Source organism: Dreissena polymorpha, chromosome 14 (assembly GCF_020536995.1).
Source record: "Dreissena polymorpha isolate Duluth1 chromosome 14, UMN_Dpol_1.0, whole genome shotgun sequence".
In the NCBI taxonomy this organism is placed as follows: Eukaryota; Metazoa; Mollusca; class Bivalvia; order Myida; family Dreissenidae; genus Dreissena; species Dreissena polymorpha.
The window spans coordinates 30,244,844-30,264,061 of NC_068368.1; the positions used below are offsets into that span (position 1 = coordinate 30,244,844).

The window sequence follows — 19,218 nt, forward strand, 5'->3', positions numbered from 1 at the left end:
CACAGGCTATTCTGGGACGACGCACATTCGTTAAACCCTCTTTTCACAGAGCATGGCTCATATCATTTCTAGAGATTTGTTAGAAAATATTAATTATGAATGTATTAATATAAACACTTTGAAAATACAACCATGGGTTCAAAGCAGGATTTTCCATTTAATATTAAACAGATCCCTCGTCTTCTTAAACAGCATGAAAGACAGACGAGCGAGTGCATTATTGTATATATGTGATCTCGTTTAATAGATTAATAAATTAACAATTGTCAAACAGTTTAATTACTTTATTCAGTTATATTGTATCAGAATGGCATTCAAAAACATTATGAGATTTCAAAACAGCAAAACACCTGTAGCACGGACCAGTACAAGCACATAAACAACATATACATTATAACTTTGTACGGCTGTATACACAGTTTTCTTACATTGTTCCAAAACAATTTTCTCAAAACTATGGCTGAATATATCTAAAAAAATCTCTACAAAAAGTACACCATTGAAATTACAATTAACCTAGCAAACCATCGATTTATATTCAATACAATACAATCAATAGATGGAGTAAAATATGTCAATAAAACGACGTGTATTTTTATACATGTATATGAATTTATCAACAACGTGTGAGTATTTATGTTTTTTACTTTCATTTTATTCTTCCAGTTTCAACCTCTATAATATAACAATCATAGTGTACGTCGTTATGCGATGTTGATTCATATGTATTCTGCTACAATAAATAAGTAGCCAAATACAGTATTTTGTCCATCTGAAAAGTAGATCTATCAACAAAGGTTATATCACACACATAATTTATTCCGACATAAACAAATTACTATATACAACCTGCAAAGACAATGGTATCGTTAATAATTACAGTGCTCCAGCTAGGCCTAAATCGAAGGGCGCCGCGCCCTGCCCTCCCGAACCTCCGCCCTGCCCCCCCGAACCTCCGCCCTGCCCCCCCCCCCCAAAAAAAAAAAAAAAAAAAAAAATTATTTATTTTTTACATATGATTATTCATAAATCTCTTATTACAATGTAATTACTTTAATCCTCATTGTAGACATTATACTAAATGGTTTAATAATAATGGGAATAATACAATTATTTATAACATATAAATTCACATGCAATAGGAAGCATTCCAGAAACACCCGCGCGCTCGTACGTGCCCTTTTCACAAAATACTGCGCGTCGAAAGTGCCCTTTTGACAAAATACTGCGCGTCGAAAGTGCCCTTTTGACAAAAAAGCCCCCCTGCCCTTTTCAAATCCTAGCTGGAGCACTGAATTAAATTATTGAACTCTTTCAAATAATTAAACTATATTATTAATACTATAAGTATGTTAATTGCGCTGCTTTTAACATATGTCTCATAGAAAAATTGTATTGCCTTTTATTTCCAATAAACTTCAATACTTAATATTATTTTTATTTTCTAGCAATGTTTCAAAGCTTGAAACATCGCCAAAAATGGTTTGAACAATACGTAAAATTCCCTCTCTGAAAATGACATTAAATTTACTAAGTCTTACTTACTATTGAATAATATTTTTAGGAAACAAATAATGCTTATACATAAATCCAGTAACAGACATATAACTCATTTATGCCTAGCGTCTAGAAAAAAGGACTTGGCAAACAGCGTAGACCCAGATGAGACGCCGCATGATGCGGCGTCTCATCTGGGTCTTCGCTGGTTGCTTAAAGGAATTTCTGTAAGAAATATTCTAAATATAGAAATAAATATACTAGACATCCCTAATTTTTGAAATAAATTGATCCAATTTAGAAGGATGTGAGAGTCCACTAGGCATAAATGGGTTAAAAACAAACGCAAAGAGCAGACACTATTATGCAGCTGTCAATAAATTGATGATATTTACAACAAGATACACGTGAAACTCCCATTCCGGATTAACATCAGGTAAGCTCGTGCATCTAACAAGAAAGCCACTGGTGTAAAGATGCTCACTAATAATACTGAAGTATAAGAACACATAATGTCAGATCCGTAGGCACATTGCATTGGAACTCCGTTCATCTGAAATTATGAAAACATAGGTGGCAACCATTAGCCCTTTCACCTTTTCATTAAATATAAACTCGAAGAAGTTTACTGCCTTTCAATAGATTTCATGTTCTGCTAATGCTGGTTCGAACAGTTGTGCGCACGGTAGAAAGTTAACGTCTTAGGACGCAACAATTCCCATGTTTAGTCCGGTTGCTTGGTTACTCGTGTACAGTTGCTGCGCATGCGCGTTTAAGTGCTGGTAGTGTCCGTCCTTGTCCAGTGAGTCGCCGAGGCCTTTCGGTGGGGTGAGGGTCAAAAACGAGGACGCGTAGCCGTTGTGAGCGGCTTTTGGACTTTCGCGGTCGGTTTTGCTGACCGAATATGACGCCATGTGGTGCTGCATTCTGCCGGAAATTGCGTTGTCGCCGCTGCTGACGTCGTGAGAAGCATTGTTGTTGTCTACAGCCGGGGAAACTGAGTGTCGCTTTTCTACAATTTAATTAAACTTGCATATATTTACACAACAATTAGTATATATTGTTTGGTTTGATGAGCATCCAATACAATACGCAAACATAATAAAAATCATATTAGAAATTTCTTTTGAACAATAATATATATATTCATGTGTATTTATATCAACTTGTGTGTTTAAAAACATTACTGAACTTTGCAGAAAAAATCTCTTTAAATTTATATTTGAATATATAAAACCAACAATACACATCCTTTAATCACTGGCACCATCATTTTTTGGCGATGTGTGTAAAAACGAGCCAATATAACTTCATTAGCGCAAACTCGGAAGTATCATTTTCTAATTATTAAGGCATATCATGAAAGCGGTGGTGGCAGTGATTAGAGTCCTTGCAATAACACTGGTCAACCGAATTTGGCAAAACTAAATTAATTAAATGAAATACTGCAGCAGAGCTTTCATTCATAATTGTCAATTGTTTCTTTGTTTATTGAGAAATGAACTGATTTGCAGTACCGATGCCTAGAAATAAAGGCAATCTTAAAACGTGATACTACATTCGGTACATACCGTTGCTTTCGGTTTTTATGGTCACGTTCTCGGTAGAGTTTCCGGCTCCACTCCCGCTGGATGTCTTAACATTCTTTGGTTTCCGTTTGCGCGTCTGAATGCCGTCTTTCTTCATGGCAAGTGGCCGGTTAACCTGGGGGAGTAAGGATATATATTATTTTGAATTTTACCACATTGCACATTAGGCGTTTACAAAAATGTCAACAAAATAGTATGAGTTTGTTTTTCTAAATCGATACATGCATGTCATATTTCACCATCTATAATTGGAAGAAATTTTGTCAAATGCATCCCATATACAACTATGTTCGAGACACCTACGCATTGCTGTGAACAACCCATTGTTATCCGAAATCATAATCCGACAACATGTAAAATTGACTTAAAGAATGATTCGTTAACGTTATTTTCAAACCCATATTAAGCTTTTTTTATTACTAGTTTAAGGTTGTAAGAACTAACTAGCGGTCATTAAATTCGAGATAATGACTTAGAGCGTGTTACATACTCTAATGAGTTATTTTGAAGATTTCCCTTTAATTATCTCAGAAAATAAACTTCAGTTACATCTTATTATTTGTTTTCTTTCAATGTGTCGCATTTATCATATATAGGACAAGTTCCACAAATAAGATTTGTTAGCCGTATAATGTAACGCACAATTGATGCTTAGATGTAAGAGGTAAGTGGAAACAATGCAGATTAACCCATTTATGCCTAGCGTCTAGAAAAAAGGCATAGGCAAACAGCGTTGACCCAGATGAGACGCCGCATGATGCGGCGTCTCATCAGGGTCTGCGCTGTTTGCTTAAAGGAATTTCTGTAAGAAATATTCTAAATATAGAAAAAACTATACTAGACATCCATAATTTCGAAATAAATTGATCCAATTTAGAAGGATGGGAGAGTCCACTAGGCATAAATGGGTTAAGCTAAATTTACTCGCTTCATTGTAAGATGACTGTTATACTAAGTCGAAACAAAGACTTGAATAGCCAGGTGCTCGATATACTCAGTGATCAGGTGATTGCTAAGTCAGATTAGACAGCTTTACCCTTTGCATGCTGGGAACTTTGTCGTCTGCTAAAATGTCGTCTGCTGAATTTCTTAAATTAGCATTTTCTTCGAATTTTTTTTTCAAAGAATACTATCAGAACAGCAAACAGTTTGGATCCTGATGAGACGCCACGTTCTGTGGCGTCTCATCTGGATTCAAACTGTTTGCAAAGGCCTTCAAAATTCGGTTCCAGCACTGAATGAGTTAAAACGACCTTATATCATGAGATAGTCTAGTCCTACTCTTATGCAATCTGTCCATGTACTCTCAAATGAAAAAAGCCATATACAAAAACGGGAAAGATTTATACGAAACCTACCCCGTGCAGTTTGTAGTAGAGTCCACAGGCGTTGCACACGGGTTCGCCCTCGCTGTTTCTCCGCCAGAGGGTCGTTGTGGTAGTGTGGCAGTTAGCGCATGCCAAACCTACACGCCGGGATGCGCTCTGTAACAAAATGATGACGTTATTACGATCCTTCGCAAAACATAGACTTATCTTTAGCATCAAAGGAATGTACACAGGAACACTGTTCCACCGAACACTTAGTACAGGTGTTAGGAACTTATTTACTTATTATAATAATCAAACAAAACGGAATTATAATTGATGAACAAAACACACTTAACCGTAACAAAGTATAAACTCTGAGTTCTCATATACCCATGTTCATGTTCATTCATTAATAATTATTTTGCCCGCAGGTGTATGGATTCAAAAACTTTTTATTATAAAATATAACAAATTATTTGTATTGTTCTCGAAAAAACAACGCGTTTTTCTTCACAAAAGATCCAAGGTTTATATCAAAATAAAAAAACGGTTTGGAAACTTGATATAAGGTTTTAACTGGCTATTTCATTGCCCAAGTGTACGTACCTTGCCTCGGTTGATAAACTGCCCGTTGTTCATCCACGGCCCCATGCCCGTCATGTACGGATGGCTCGGGTAGAACGACTGGTAATCATTGCCGTCGCCCTGTGTGAAATATATTCATTTTAGCACAGGCTTATCAGGGACGACAATTTCGGCGGAACTGTTTTGCTTTAAGAAGGTATGTTATAAACGAAAATCTAGAAAAAGGTGGAAAGTTTCGCCCATTATAAGCGGACTTGACTACACAGGCTGTTGTGGAATGCCATTTAATGAACGTGCATCAAGCCCCGTTTTCACAGAACGCGTCTCATTAAATTGGCCAGTGGCTGGTAAAATATATGCTATGTTGCTAATAATCAAGATATTACAAAGTATTTCCTTTGACAAACAAAATCAGTAAAATAAGGATGCAACTTTCATCATGCCCATGATCAACATCATCAAATAATATCTTTTGTCTGAAATTCGCATAATAATATATCGAATAAAGCTACTGGCAGTAGCATTTGTGCAAATTATTCAATGATTCTAGATCATGGCACAACAGTTGTGTTTTATACACATCATGTATTCGCACCTTCTAAATACAAAGTAAATTAGCACTAAGTGCGTTTTGTTCGTTTTCCAGTCATGTAAACACAAGTTTCCAATAATATTAGTGCCATGTCATCTGTACAAATGTCGATGAAAGGAGCAGCATTACGGTATTTAAGGACCGTACCTGTGTCCCATTCCGAAAGTTGGGACGATTTTGGAATTGTAGCTTTTTAGTATTTTTATTTATCATAAAGATATTTAATTTTGGTTTGTTTAGTGCTATATCTTACACCGGAGTATCCGGAGCCCCACCCGTCCGTTTTGATGAACACGTACAAAACTGTAATGCCCCGAGAAAGGGAATTAAAAACGGGTTACAGATGTGAGAACGCGTTACCCAGCCACTGTGCAAATAGGGCAGCCCATTGAAAGATAGCAATAGACTGCGCGGTTTAACATCACTACGCTAATCTAACTCACCAAGCGCTTGGACTGCGGCTTCAGCAACGGCCGGTTCAGGCCTCCGTTCATCTTGTGGTATAGTCCGCAGGCGTTGCACAGGTAGTGACCGGTCCCATCTCGCCGCCAGAGGGGGGTCGAGATCGCTCCGCAGTTGACGCATTCCCGGGCCTCCATATCCGCGAAGTACTCCTGGCCGTCTGAAAATATATATGGTTGTCTTAAATTATAAATGTTTCGGAAAATATTTGAAGGATATATTTCACGTTGCGAATGAGGCGTTGTCGACCATTTGAACCTTGTTCTGATAAAACTGGGATTAATGCATGTGCGTAAATTATCATTCCACATTAGCCTGTGCAGTCCGCACAGGCTAATCAGGGACGATACTTTTCGCCTAAACTTGTTTTTCGGTAAGAAGGGACTTCCTTGAAACTAAAAATACCATACGCGCGGAAAGTTACGTCCCTGATTAGCCTGTGCGGACTGCACAGGCTTATCTGGGACGACACTTTACGCACATGCATTAAGCCCAGTTATCTCAGAACAAGGCTCATTCATTAGCGTAGTATTTCACTTTGTGTGCGTTGTTAAAAGTTTGATGAGTTCTTAACGCTATTGGTTTTGAATTGTGTAATTTTTATTTTTAAAATATCAAAACTTTTTAAGTAAAAGCAAAGCTTAAATATGAAGCATAGAACTACAAAATACTGTTTCAATATTAATTAGCTAAACTTATTTAAATGCTGTTAAGTTAACCCATTTATGCCTAGCGTCTAGAAAAAAGGCCTTGGCATGATGCGGCGTCTCATCAGGGTGTGCGCTGTTTGCTAAAAGGAATTTCCATAAGAAAAAATCTTAATATGGAAATAAATATACTAGACATCCATAATTTTGGATATAAATTGATCCAATTTAGAATTATGGAAGAGTCCATTACGCATAAATGGGTAAAACTAAATATAATATCCACTAACTGCAAGTTGGAAGGTACAAGTTCAAGTTGTTGCAGTCATTACAAGTAATAAGGTCTTACCTGATCCGATTCTGTGAAGACCCTGTTGAATCGCCATGCTCCACGGCGAGATATCGGCGGCACCCATGTATGACGGATAGGGATTCGGTCGGGAGATACTTCCGGGTACTGGGTACGCCATCCCATCGGTTCGCGACGTCGGTGACGTGGCGGTGGACGTCTGAGTGCCGTCAAACGACGCGAACGGCTTTGAGAGTTGGGAACCCGAGTTAGCGCCATGTGAGTATCCCAGGTCGGATGGTTGCATACCCCAGAACGAGGCAGACGACATTTGATTTGTGTTGCTGAGGTATTGCATGGACGGAAGCACCGAGCGCGAGCCCGGGACGTACATGGAGCTGGGGTAGCCGAGGTTGTTCACCGACTGAGCGTCCTGATACGATGGTGAAGAAGTGGGGGACGACGTCATGTTTGGGAGTGACGCGGAGAACATACCCGATGTGTCCGCGCTGATGTCAGGTGACGCCGTTTCCTGTTTTGTGTAAAGTTTGTCGTAGCTATCGTCAGCTTCTATTTTCTTGTGGTAGGTCTGATTCTCTCCGGCTTCCGGTACTTTATACAACATAGTCGGGAGCTTAGAGCACTCACAAGTGTTAATACTTCCTAATACTACTACAACGCACGGGAAATTTATGTACGATTAAATGGTTAATATTTCATCATTTGAACACACGTAAAAAGTGATTAATTTCTATGTAAGTCCAATTATTCTTGTGAAACGTATACTGTTGTGGTTGCCAGCAACTTCAGGGGAATTCTTATCTGAAATGATAAGATGATGCATGTTCATTCATTATTTCAATAGAAAATGGCTTCAGATTCACATTGTATCACGTGATTGTATTTCCAACCAATAAAAAGTCTTGTAACATCGGACGCGCTGACGTAAGCCGTTTTGCATCCACGAAAATGTTCAGCTGATAGGTAATTTGAGCAACGTAAGACAATGGCGGCGAGTAATAGGTGTGAAAACAAATAAAGACTGTTGTAATTAGAACATAATCCTCTTGATGTGCCGAAACACTTGAGCTTTTAGAATGTGGGTACATTCCATTTTAAGTAATGTCCGTATCTCTTTTTGTTTAGCAATACTTTACTAGTTAAGTTTATCTATTTAAAGTCTTACTGATAGACAAGATAAAAAATAAATTATAACCTCGGTTTTTCTCAAATTATTCGATTGTATATGAATTACACTTATGATTGAACGTTCTTATTTTATTATCAATGATTTGGTATCTATGTTTAAACTTATTTCGATATGCGATGTGAAAATAAAATAAGTTGTAGGGCATTAAACCAGGACGTTGAAACATTTGTTTAACGATTATCCTATTTCAAATAAATATTTTTATTTTCATTCAAAATGTTAAAAAACATTAAAAAAATTTCATTAATAATAATAATAATAATAATAATAATTATAATAATAATAATAATAATAATAATAATAAAAATAAAATAATGATAATAATAATAATAATAATAATAATAATAATAATAATAATAATAAAAATAATAATAATACTAAAATAATAATAATACTAAAATAATAATAATAATAATAATAATAATAATAATAATAATAATAATAATAATAATAATAATAATAATAATAATAATAATAATAATAATAATAATAATGATAATAATAATAATAATAATGATAATAATAATAATATGTTGCTGAAACATTTTAAATACAGCAATAATAAATAACAATATACAAAAAAGTTCCGTAATTCATTTAAAATATCAAACAATTAGTCCGACAAATAAGGGCTTCTCATTAGCGAAACCATTAAGAGGTGTAGGGATCAAAGGCCGTTTCCGACAGAAACAGGGTTTCATCAAAGACAAACACGATAATCGTCTTAATTGAGTAGACAGACAAACACGCGGGGCTTTAATCTTAAATAGTTGAAAGTAAACACTGATTTCTCCGCCAATTTACATAAGGTACAAATACAAAGATACATACATGTGGTTGCGTCCTGTCAAATGAAAATATATTGATATGAAAATGTTCATGTGACACAAGGTTCAAAGAACAATAACCAGACATGTTTTACAACAGACCATCCTACTGATTATTTTGTCATTTTTGTATTTTATTTAAAACAGTTTCAACACAAGGTTATACGACACCATTTAATTTGCTATTCCTCCTTTTCATTATAAATACAAAAATCCGCCACTTTAAAACATCAGCTTCATACTACTGAAATGCAATCGTTAGTTCATTTTGCAATTGAAGTTGCAATGTCAGCTTCGTCATTATTATTCGTGGCTGGTAAACAAAAATATATGCCACAAAAATATTACAAAAATATTAAAAAAATTGTTCAAAATTGTGTTTAGTTCTTGTGTAGGTTAAAAACATTCTTATATCTGATAAGGTATTTTCAACTGCTTAGTTTTAAATAATAGTGTGTTTGTAAGAATCATGCAAAGGTTATTGGTTCATGTAAAACAATTACAGTATGTTCGCATATCAAAACATAACGGTTTAAACTTACGCAGATAAAGTTCATCGTCATAAACATACCTATGATAAACAGCATGCGTTTTTATTTAAATACAAAACATATATCCTTTCTAAAAAAAGATCAATTAAAAAAATAATGAAATATAACATGTTTTCGTGAAAATGCCACATGGCTGTGGTTAACACATAGTGAACATATAATGTCAAAACGTAGTTTGATAATTGCAACAAGTATAACGTTATTCCGAGCTTGTCGTCTTCGTTAACCCTTTGCATGCTGGGAAATTTGTCGTCTGCTAAAATGTCGTCTGCTGAATTGGTAAAATAAGCATTTTCTTCATTTTTTTTTCTCAAAGAATGCTATCAGAATAGCAAACAGTTTGGATCCAGATGAGACGCCACGTTCTGTGGCGTCTCATCTGGATTCAAACTGTTTGCAAAGGCGTTTAAAATTCGGTTCCCGCACTGAAAGAGTTAAAATATAATGATTTCATCATACATATGTAAGACATTTTCTCACATTTAAAAGTATTGTAAACAAAATGGTTATTTTTATGACCACTTTTTTGTTATAACTATTAAGTTGCTCGATAAACTTGAACATATTTGGACGAGATCTAAATAAATCTTTGGGATTCATGTATTCATCCTCGATATCATTTTGGCTGCATAACACACGTTTGCGCTGATCTCTGACTATGTTCTGGTGTCCACATGTTTCTATATATATTTTGTAAGACGACAAACGCTTTTTAAAAAAACTTAAACGTAAATATGTTTTTTAATAACGGGATTAGAGTTAACAGATTCGGGGAATATCGGTGCATCGTTAAAAACGGTTTCGTTTTAGATAACCATTTTTTTACATTAAAATTCTCCGTAAAAGTCCAATGTGTTTTAGAATACAATAACTCTGTTTACAGTATATACTTTCAAAAAAATTGACGAATTATATGCCGAGATAAACTATATGTTCTGTTCGCATATCCTAAATTTGAAAAAAAAATCAATCGTTCAATATTGCAGCTGCATAAATTATTACTAGAAATCTAAGTCCAAAGTGAGCAAAGCCAGCTACACCGAAAATATTCTGTGTTCATTAGAAAGAGTTAGTTCCGAAGTTTGTCATATACACAAGTTTTCATAACATTTTTATATTATCTGCAATTATTAAAAATTATCGTGTGGTATTTTTATCAGCTATTTAGAAAATAAATATCTCTTAGCAGCCTATGTGCATGAAAAAGCTTATATTTATATTAATATCACTGCTAAATCATCGACTTATTTAAACACGTACTGCACCAGAACTACGAAAATTGATGTATGGAACTCAACTAAAAAAAATGTATTGAAATATATAACGCTATCACATTCTTCTTTTTAGGTGTGCTCTGCCAAATGATGACAAGAGAGTATATGGAAATGGAACTGATATTATGGGATACACGCGATTTTATTGAATAGACCATATCAAATTCCCGATATCGAGTTTATTATTTTCATCATTAGTCTGAAAAATTTAATGATAGTGCTAGCATTGGCTTTTAAATACGAGTTTTGAGTGATGTGTTTAAGTACGTAATTATAAATGCACCGTAAAAACACAAAACTGCTCTAGTCCGCAATATTTCTACATGTAATTATAGGAGTATAGGGCTCTCTGATAAGCACTCGCAAATATAGTAAACATAATTGGCAGTATATTATTTGTTCTCTATACCCGACAAAGGGATACTATTATCCCGCATATATCGAACCCATGGGAGTACTAGGCCCATTCGATCCTTTGAGCCTTTGTGATATGCATGTAAAAGTAATTTATTACGATGCACCTTTCGCACCTGTTTTCTTGATGTCTCGTTACATTGCAAATGTATAACTGCGCACGTGATTTATGTATGTATGAGGAGTCATTCCAATAGTTCTTTGTTTCATAACAAAATACGCGCAGTGTTTTGTTGGGTGTTTATCAAAAAAAAAATACCCGAAAACTATGAGTGATTACATATCTGATTACTTATTTTTGGCCCATTATTGAAAGACTTTCCGTAATCTTGTCTCATCCAATGCAATGATAAATTAGAAATAGTTAAATTAATTGAATCGAATTCCTTTTTGTGTGTACGCAAAGAGTTTTTTTTTTGAACGTTCGGACAAACTTAATTTTTCGTTGTTTAATTCGTGTGCATATGAATTCAAATTTGTTAACAAATAATTTATTCAAATTGTTGTTATTATAAGTTATGTTGATTGAAATAAAACGTGCGCGTCAAAATCGCAAATAAAAGCATTATGTTCAGAAAACTTGTCTGCGTAATGTCTGCTGGCAAACATTTGACGGGTTACTGAGAATCCGCGCTAACAGGTGCTTGTTTTACATTACAACATGCGTCTGTGTGTCAAAATACTGTACCGTACTATTAAGAAAACATGCTTTACATTTCCAGTCAGTAGGCAGTCCATGGTTGGCAATAAATATTCTGTAAAGGTGTCATGAAAACGGACGTTTGTTATTAATAAATTGACGCTCAGAAAAACGTGGGGATCAATCATTGTGGTCTTTGAGAAACCCACATGTATTCTCTCTATTTCATACAAAAATAATTTAAGTTGGACTAAAATTTTAATAGGATCCCACAAATAAATAATGTTCATTTTAATAATTAATGCATGAATGGCTTTGAAAACAGCAGCGACTATAACCTCAACAACACAAGAAGAAATGAGCCTTGTTCTGAGAAAACTGGGCTTAATGCATGTGCTTAAAGTGTCATCCCAGATTAGCCTGTGCAGTCCGCACAGGCTAGTCAGGGACAACACTTTCCGCCTAAACTTGATTTTCGGTAAGGAGTGACTTTCCTTGAAACGAAAAATACCATAAAGCGCCGAAAGTGTCGTCCCTGATAGCCTGTGCGGACTGCACAGGCTAATCTGGGACGACACTGTACACACATGCATTATGCCCAGTTTTCTCAGAACGCGGCTCAAATAATTGACGATTACAACGCATTGTAGCAATTTTTGCCTCTATAGAAACACACAACAACCCCGTGAACACTAGACATAATAAACAATAACTACTTTCGTATACTGCGTTTTTACGGTACGAGGACAAAATAACCTTACGTTCATGAATGGCTACTATATACACTGAGCATATCGTGACCAAATCATATGTAACACAATTGTTTATTGTAAGAGTTTTTTACTATTTTTAGTTTTGTAAAAACAGATAAGAAAACTTATTTAAAGTAAATGGAGGTAAATCCCATACACAAACATAATACTTATTTTATGTTCGTTTTATCGGACATTATTTACTGGAAACCCTCCACTAATGTTGCATTACACTAGGTTTTCTTAGTGACTCATAGCATCATATAGGCACACACAGAATCATACTTTGTTGTCGTTTATTACAGCACATCATTCAACGCTACTTATTCTGACATTATTAAGACATTCGTTTTCAAAACATAGATCGAGATAAGGGCTTAAGCGCCGTCTCCTAGCGTACAAGAAAAATAAAACAACAATCATGATAAGACACTAACACCCTAAACACCGGATTCCTGCGTACACCGTATAACGGCATTAACCGCTGACACTTCGAGATTAGAGAGATCGTGGATTAGATGGTCCACTAAGATAAAGCGCAAAAATGATTTTTGTTCACTGAATTTTTGAGGAGATGCTAGAAATAGTCTCTATATTAGAAGTTAGTTACGCTCAAATCATCACCTTTTTTTGCTATCAAATTAAAGTGTTTTTTTTATTAAGTGTGAATTTTTAATACTCAACGTTGAAGTTATTTCTAATTTAATGGATTTGTAATAGTAAGAACAAACATTCTTATGCGAAATACGAAGATACTCATGTATATATCTTTAACCATTATTGTTCATAAGTTAAGTTTTATAACAAATCTCCATTTAATAAAATTAAAAATAAAATAAAACTTAATTTCACAGTTTTAGTATCGATATTTCCGCGATATTGAACACAAATGCGAAGTCTTTTGAAACCATTAAATGGAGAAAAAAAAAATTCAAAATTATTTCTTATATAAAAATGTACATATCACTTTAAAATATGGCTGAGAATATAAACTTGTGATATTCTAGTTACGTAGGCTAAAATTCATAATTATATCGGACACACATCGCTTCGACCACGAAGAACAACACTACGAAACAACACCCACCACGCGTTTTTGACAGACGTGTTAATCCACCCCTCTGTTTTCCTAAAATAAATATTTATTTAGCAGTAACTTAAGCGACCCGAGAGTGGCGCGTTTGTTTTGGCATTGCGGTGGCGGTGATTTAGGGTTTAACCGTTTAATGTTCTACAAGTGTCACTCTGGTTTCGATTCTTGCACCGGTGACGTTTCTGCGAATCGATTAATTGCTCAGCCTGGTTTTGTTTTTGTTTTGCTAACTGGTTTCAAATGATTGTTTCATGTGACATTTATTGCTTTGAAACACCCAAACCCTATTCGGGTTCGAGAATCCATAGATGTAAAGAACGCATTTAAATATTTGTATCCAATGTAGAACAAAAGGCGGCATGTGTTGTCAACCAAGGAAGCTGCAACACTTTTACACGTATGAACTGTCTTCTGTAAAAAATTTCAACGAAAAAAAAATCGGTAAATTTTAAACGTAAATGCTTCTTATGCAAAGACAAACAAATTCAAAGACCACGCCAATGAGAAATAGCAGCCAACATTAAACTCCTACCTGTGAACCATCGATGCGACACATTCGAGATTTGTATTCTATTAACCCATTTATGCCTAGCGTCCAGAAAAAAGGCCTTGACAAACAGCGTAAACCCAAATAAGACGCCGCATGATGCGGCGTCTCATCAGGGTCTGCGCTGTTTGCTTAAAGAAATTTCTGTAATACATATTCTAAATATAGAAAGAACTATACTAGACATCCATAATTTTGGAAATACATTAGATGCCAATTTAGAAGGATGGGAGAGTTCACTAGGCATAAATGGGTTAAACAACTGTGTTTGTTAACCTTTCAACAACTACGCCCTTAATTCTGCTCGATACCGCCAAAACAAAACACGGTTAATTTTGAAGCCCATCAAGAAGAGCCCGCGGTTCGCATTTCTGTGTAATTTATGCCGGAACGCACAATGCCAAGATTTTGTCCTAATTGACGCGTAAAACGTCATAATTGGAACACAACTCGGCGCTAATTGGTCCAATCAAGGAGGCTAAATAGCTGAAATTGTATCTATAAACGGGTAAACTAAAACGCTAGGCTTATTATACCCACCGAATGTGAGAATTAGATAACAATTCATGTCAGGAACGATTTATGTTTGAAATATTTAGTCCGAAATTTCTTTGGAAAATACTTTGTTGGAAAATACAAGGTTTTTAACAAATACGATTCTATGCATGTGTGTAACTTAAAATAATGATCAACAGTAATCTTTTTGTAAGTAAAATAGTCAGCGTTTCGTATAAGTCTTTAATAGGTATTTTCCCCACAAAATTTGCAATATACATGTATTTCGTATATCCCGATGATTGTTTTAAAGATTGGATTTCGAGGAAAATATTAATAACATTAACTATATTTGAATACATTAATTACCGGGTATCTGAACATACTGATAACATAGATAACCAAAATCAAGAACACAATGTGCTCATCTTAGCTTAGAACAATGTAGATACTATCGGCTTCAATTTTCGTAAATATGATGTACACTTTTGAAATTTCAGGTGCCCCTTTATATCAATATGACGACGGCCAGCGTGGTATCACCTGCTTAGACTAAGGGACAAATTATAAAGTCAAAAGTCCATTAAAAATATATACATGTATGTTGATTTGAAAGTGTTCTATGAATTTGTCATTAAATTGTAATCTAATAAAACAGCAATACTTAACGAGCCCTAACATTTTTCGGGACCAGACACACACCAAAGCCAGAAAGCTTATAAGTCGCTCGATACCATCTAAATTACCACTTGTAGATGGTGCTGATATGCTAATAAGCAATTTATGAACATTTTTGCGGCTGTCCGAACTTCAAGGGCCCTGTTAAAACAGGCACGGGAGATTTTTATCGTGCACTTTATTGCGACTTTACACGGATTTCGAGTAAGGCAGAAGCCACAAGTGCATATAGCTGGCGTTAAGGTGATCTATGAGTGTATCTTTGTATCGTTTAATTGCGCTTTTAATTCTTTCCACTTTGTTGAGTTGAATTTATTCTTTGTATATATGTTCTTGGCCAAAGGCAGAATACCGGATTCCCAATAAACTTTGAAACTTTGAATCCTTATAAAGGTTTACAATTCGCAATTTTGTATATTGACTAGATGTCCATATTTTTGCGAATAACGGATAATTTCGTTCTTAAATTTGTATTCATTGTTCGTTTTTATTTTATCCGAACAATGAAAATATACGTGAACTTCACATACATGTCTACTTAGGTATAATAGTTTCCTTTACATATCCGGTACTTGAATATTATAACATTATTCCTCGCTAGTGCGACAATTGATGAAATGCTATTTTGTTTATCAACCAAGTATTTACATTTTTCTACACGCACGTTTTGTATATACCATGATGTGTACATATTTAAGTAGAACAAATTTCATTTATATCCACGTCTTTTACATGTACAATAAAAAAGAAATGGTGCTTTACACGAATTCAATATAACCGATAATTGTGGATGCATATACAAAATTGAATCGGATTCTTCATAATGAAAAACATGTATTTTCCTTAAAATTTACGTACTGGTGTCAGCGTGTTCATAGCGAACACGTTATTATTATGTATTGACCAATCGTATACCAGAGACAATATTTGATATCGTTACATTTAAGAGCATATTGTAAGTATATGTGAAATGTTTCCAATTTAATATAAATTGATTAAACATTTTGCAGCCACCGAACTGGGAATATATACCACACAGAACAAAAATACCACACATAAACGAAATTAATTCGTTCTACAACATGCACGTTTTTCCATTGTTTGTGTTTGTAAAATTTGAAGATTGGTAACCGACTCAAAACACGTTCTACGCATAAGACGGTGGTGACAAAAAACTTCTCTATTGAAATTCACTTTCTACGCATTAGATGTTTCACGTTCTACGCATTAGATGTTTGTGATCAAAATACTTTATTATAAAAATACAGGTTCTAAGCATTAGAAGTAATAAATTAACAACCTTAACTATTTTTTGAACTTTCAATCCAGGGCCCGGTTGCTCAAAACATAATACTAGTAGTCTAGTGAAGTTAACCAAATACAATTTATGTTTAAAAGCAATGCTAGTACCAGACATAAAAAATATTCGAGCATAATATTAGTTTATAATAAATTCACACTGTACAGTCTTAATAATTAATTTACATAAATAGCTTTATCTAAAAATAACTGCGGTAAGATTTACTGGACTTCAAAGTTGTGAACATCATGTTTTATATTGCATGAAAGCTAAATGCGAATCATCATTTTAATATCATATATTTTTTATATTAAAGTACCACTTGTATTAGGTTATTACCAATATATCTATCAAATGAATACACATTGATATCGTATTTTTTGATAAGCAATAGTGTAACTAAATAGCCTCCGGTCTTGTAATATTATTCATAGGGTATCTAAAAGATATGAAGTGTAGAATGAACACTTACTTGAAGTAAACGGTCTTAGTCCACTTTATCAATGAAGAAGCCCGGTTGCATTCGGGTTCTTTCACAGAACTTCAGCAGTAGAGATTTTAATACTTATCTTCGTTTCATTCACAGTTACAGCGATACAATCAGGAACGGAATATAATTTCGCTAGCAAAACGAAACCCGGAGCCCGATAAAAATGAAGATAATTTTGCAGAATCGTTGAGTCTGAATGTAATTCTGTAATCAAAATGATATCAAGGAATATCTTAGCATCTTATCAGGGTTGTAGAGTGTGTCTGATATTTCTGGAACACGCCACGCCCATCGGAACGCCCCGTCGCTCGATATTGCCAATCACTCTGGGGTTGTTAAGAACAGCCAGCCTTACGATCGTCTTACGCAGCACGCGCAGGCAGTCTAGCGCATGGAAACCCCTCCCTAGGTATTGGATTTCCAGGCATGAAGCGGTTGCGCATTTGTTTATTTAACGAATGGCATTTGAATTGTTTTGTAAATAAACTCGGAAATTCAAGATAAACTGTAAACAGTGTGTGGCCAAACAAGTTTGGTTTGTTTTATTGACAATTAGGGAAATATACTAATTTTATTTCATTTCTGGATATAAAATATTAACTTTTGTTTTTAGTAGCTGGATGTATTAACGTATTTTGTACACTTGTTACAATGAAGTTTTATATCAACTCCTTTGATATTTCAAGTTACATTTTACGTAAGATAGTTTTTACTGTTCATGATACATTTAAATAAGACAAAGATTCCATTAAAATGAAGAATTAATAATTAAATAAATAATTATCACATAATAAACCATGATGACTGTTTTTTTTTGTACATAACTTTATATATTTTTGTACTTAAGGTACAAATAAGAAACATAATCGATAATTAAAATTAAAATCATGAAACACTACTATGACATATATATTATATTGTATTGGAATAATTATATATATTATTTCCTTTTTTAGATGTAGATGTATTAAGTCACATTAATTCGTTAAATCACTTTTGTTTGATACAAAATAGTAAACATAGTTAAGTTTAGATGTGGAAAATGAAGTTGCATACTTGTTAAGCGTGTAGTGAAACGTGTTGAATGCCTTTGGCGGCTGTGGAAACGGCTTGGGTATCTTAATTTGTGGCCTGAAGCTAGGGGTATGTGCGATTCGGTTTCGAAGTAAGTGTATTTAATAAACAGAGTCATCACGACATTACTTAAATGTTAATATGTTCCCAATAAAATGTTAACATGTCTTGGCACTCTGATGAATTTACACTAGACCCAAAATACAAGTAGTAAAAACGCTGAACGCCAAATACGGTAAGAGACTGTTTGCTAGAAAATTGAAAAAAGAAGGCAACACCGATGGTTGTAGAGTTTGTACATTTGCGACCGGACTTGTCCTCTTTGATTCCAAAACCTTTTAATGGAACGCCGATTAAAACAGAATAAAACAGTATAAATTAAATAAAGACATACTACCTTCTGTGTTTGCATTAGTAGCTTTTTAAGTGTATGGACAGAGCCCAAATGCAAGCGTTATATTATATTGAAAACATACTATACGTGTCGACTTCGTAATGGCCAAAAAAGGCCGATTGAATGTATTGATTGTTTGGGTATTTCTTGTCGGCGCGCTGTAAATCTGTATCGAGTGTTCATGGCAATCGATCCAAATTGGGTGAAGGGGACACAGAACAAGGTACACAAGGCGCCCCTTTCCAGAGACCGCACTGGGACTTAACCCTTTACCACTTAGATACGTATTTTGACGCATGTGTAGTTCCATAGAAAGTTAAATTTAATTAAAGACCTTTCTTACTAGATTCAAGTTTAAAGGCTTCATTTCCAACCCTTAGATACTAGTGAGCAGCAAACAGCAACAAATCTGAACATACTGCAAGTTACTTGCAGACTGTTCTGGTTTTATTATGTTTGCACATAGCCATTTTCACTTTGCCTCTGAGTGGGAAAGGATTAAAGTGTC

The 19,218-nt window shown here is 34.7% G+C and overlaps 1 protein-coding gene across 2 annotated transcripts; it reads right to left on the reverse strand.

The window, feature by feature from the left end:
• Window positions 1-1,031: 1,031 nt before the first annotated feature.
• On the reverse strand, window positions 1,032-17,432 carry LOC127858074 (transcription factor GATA-4-like). Of its 2 annotated transcripts, XM_052394960.1 has the most exons (8): window positions 17,225-17,432; window positions 9,758-9,830; window positions 7,032-7,793; window positions 6,017-6,195; window positions 5,003-5,101; window positions 4,445-4,570; window positions 3,069-3,201; window positions 1,032-2,509 (listed from the first exon to the last, which is right to left on the reverse strand). In XM_052394960.1, exons 3-8 carry the CDS (start codon window positions 7,594-7,596, stop codon window positions 2,199-2,201), a joined length of 1,413 nt encoding a protein of 470 aa, XP_052250920.1. In that variant the 5' UTR covers window positions 7,597-7,793; window positions 9,758-9,830; window positions 17,225-17,432; the 3' UTR covers window positions 1,032-2,198. The 2 variants fall into 2 exon arrangements, with proteins under 2 accessions (XP_052250920.1, XP_052250919.1); XM_052394959.1 differs by lacking the exon at window positions 9,758-9,830.
• Between the last annotated feature and the right edge of the window lie 1,786 nt (window positions 17,433-19,218).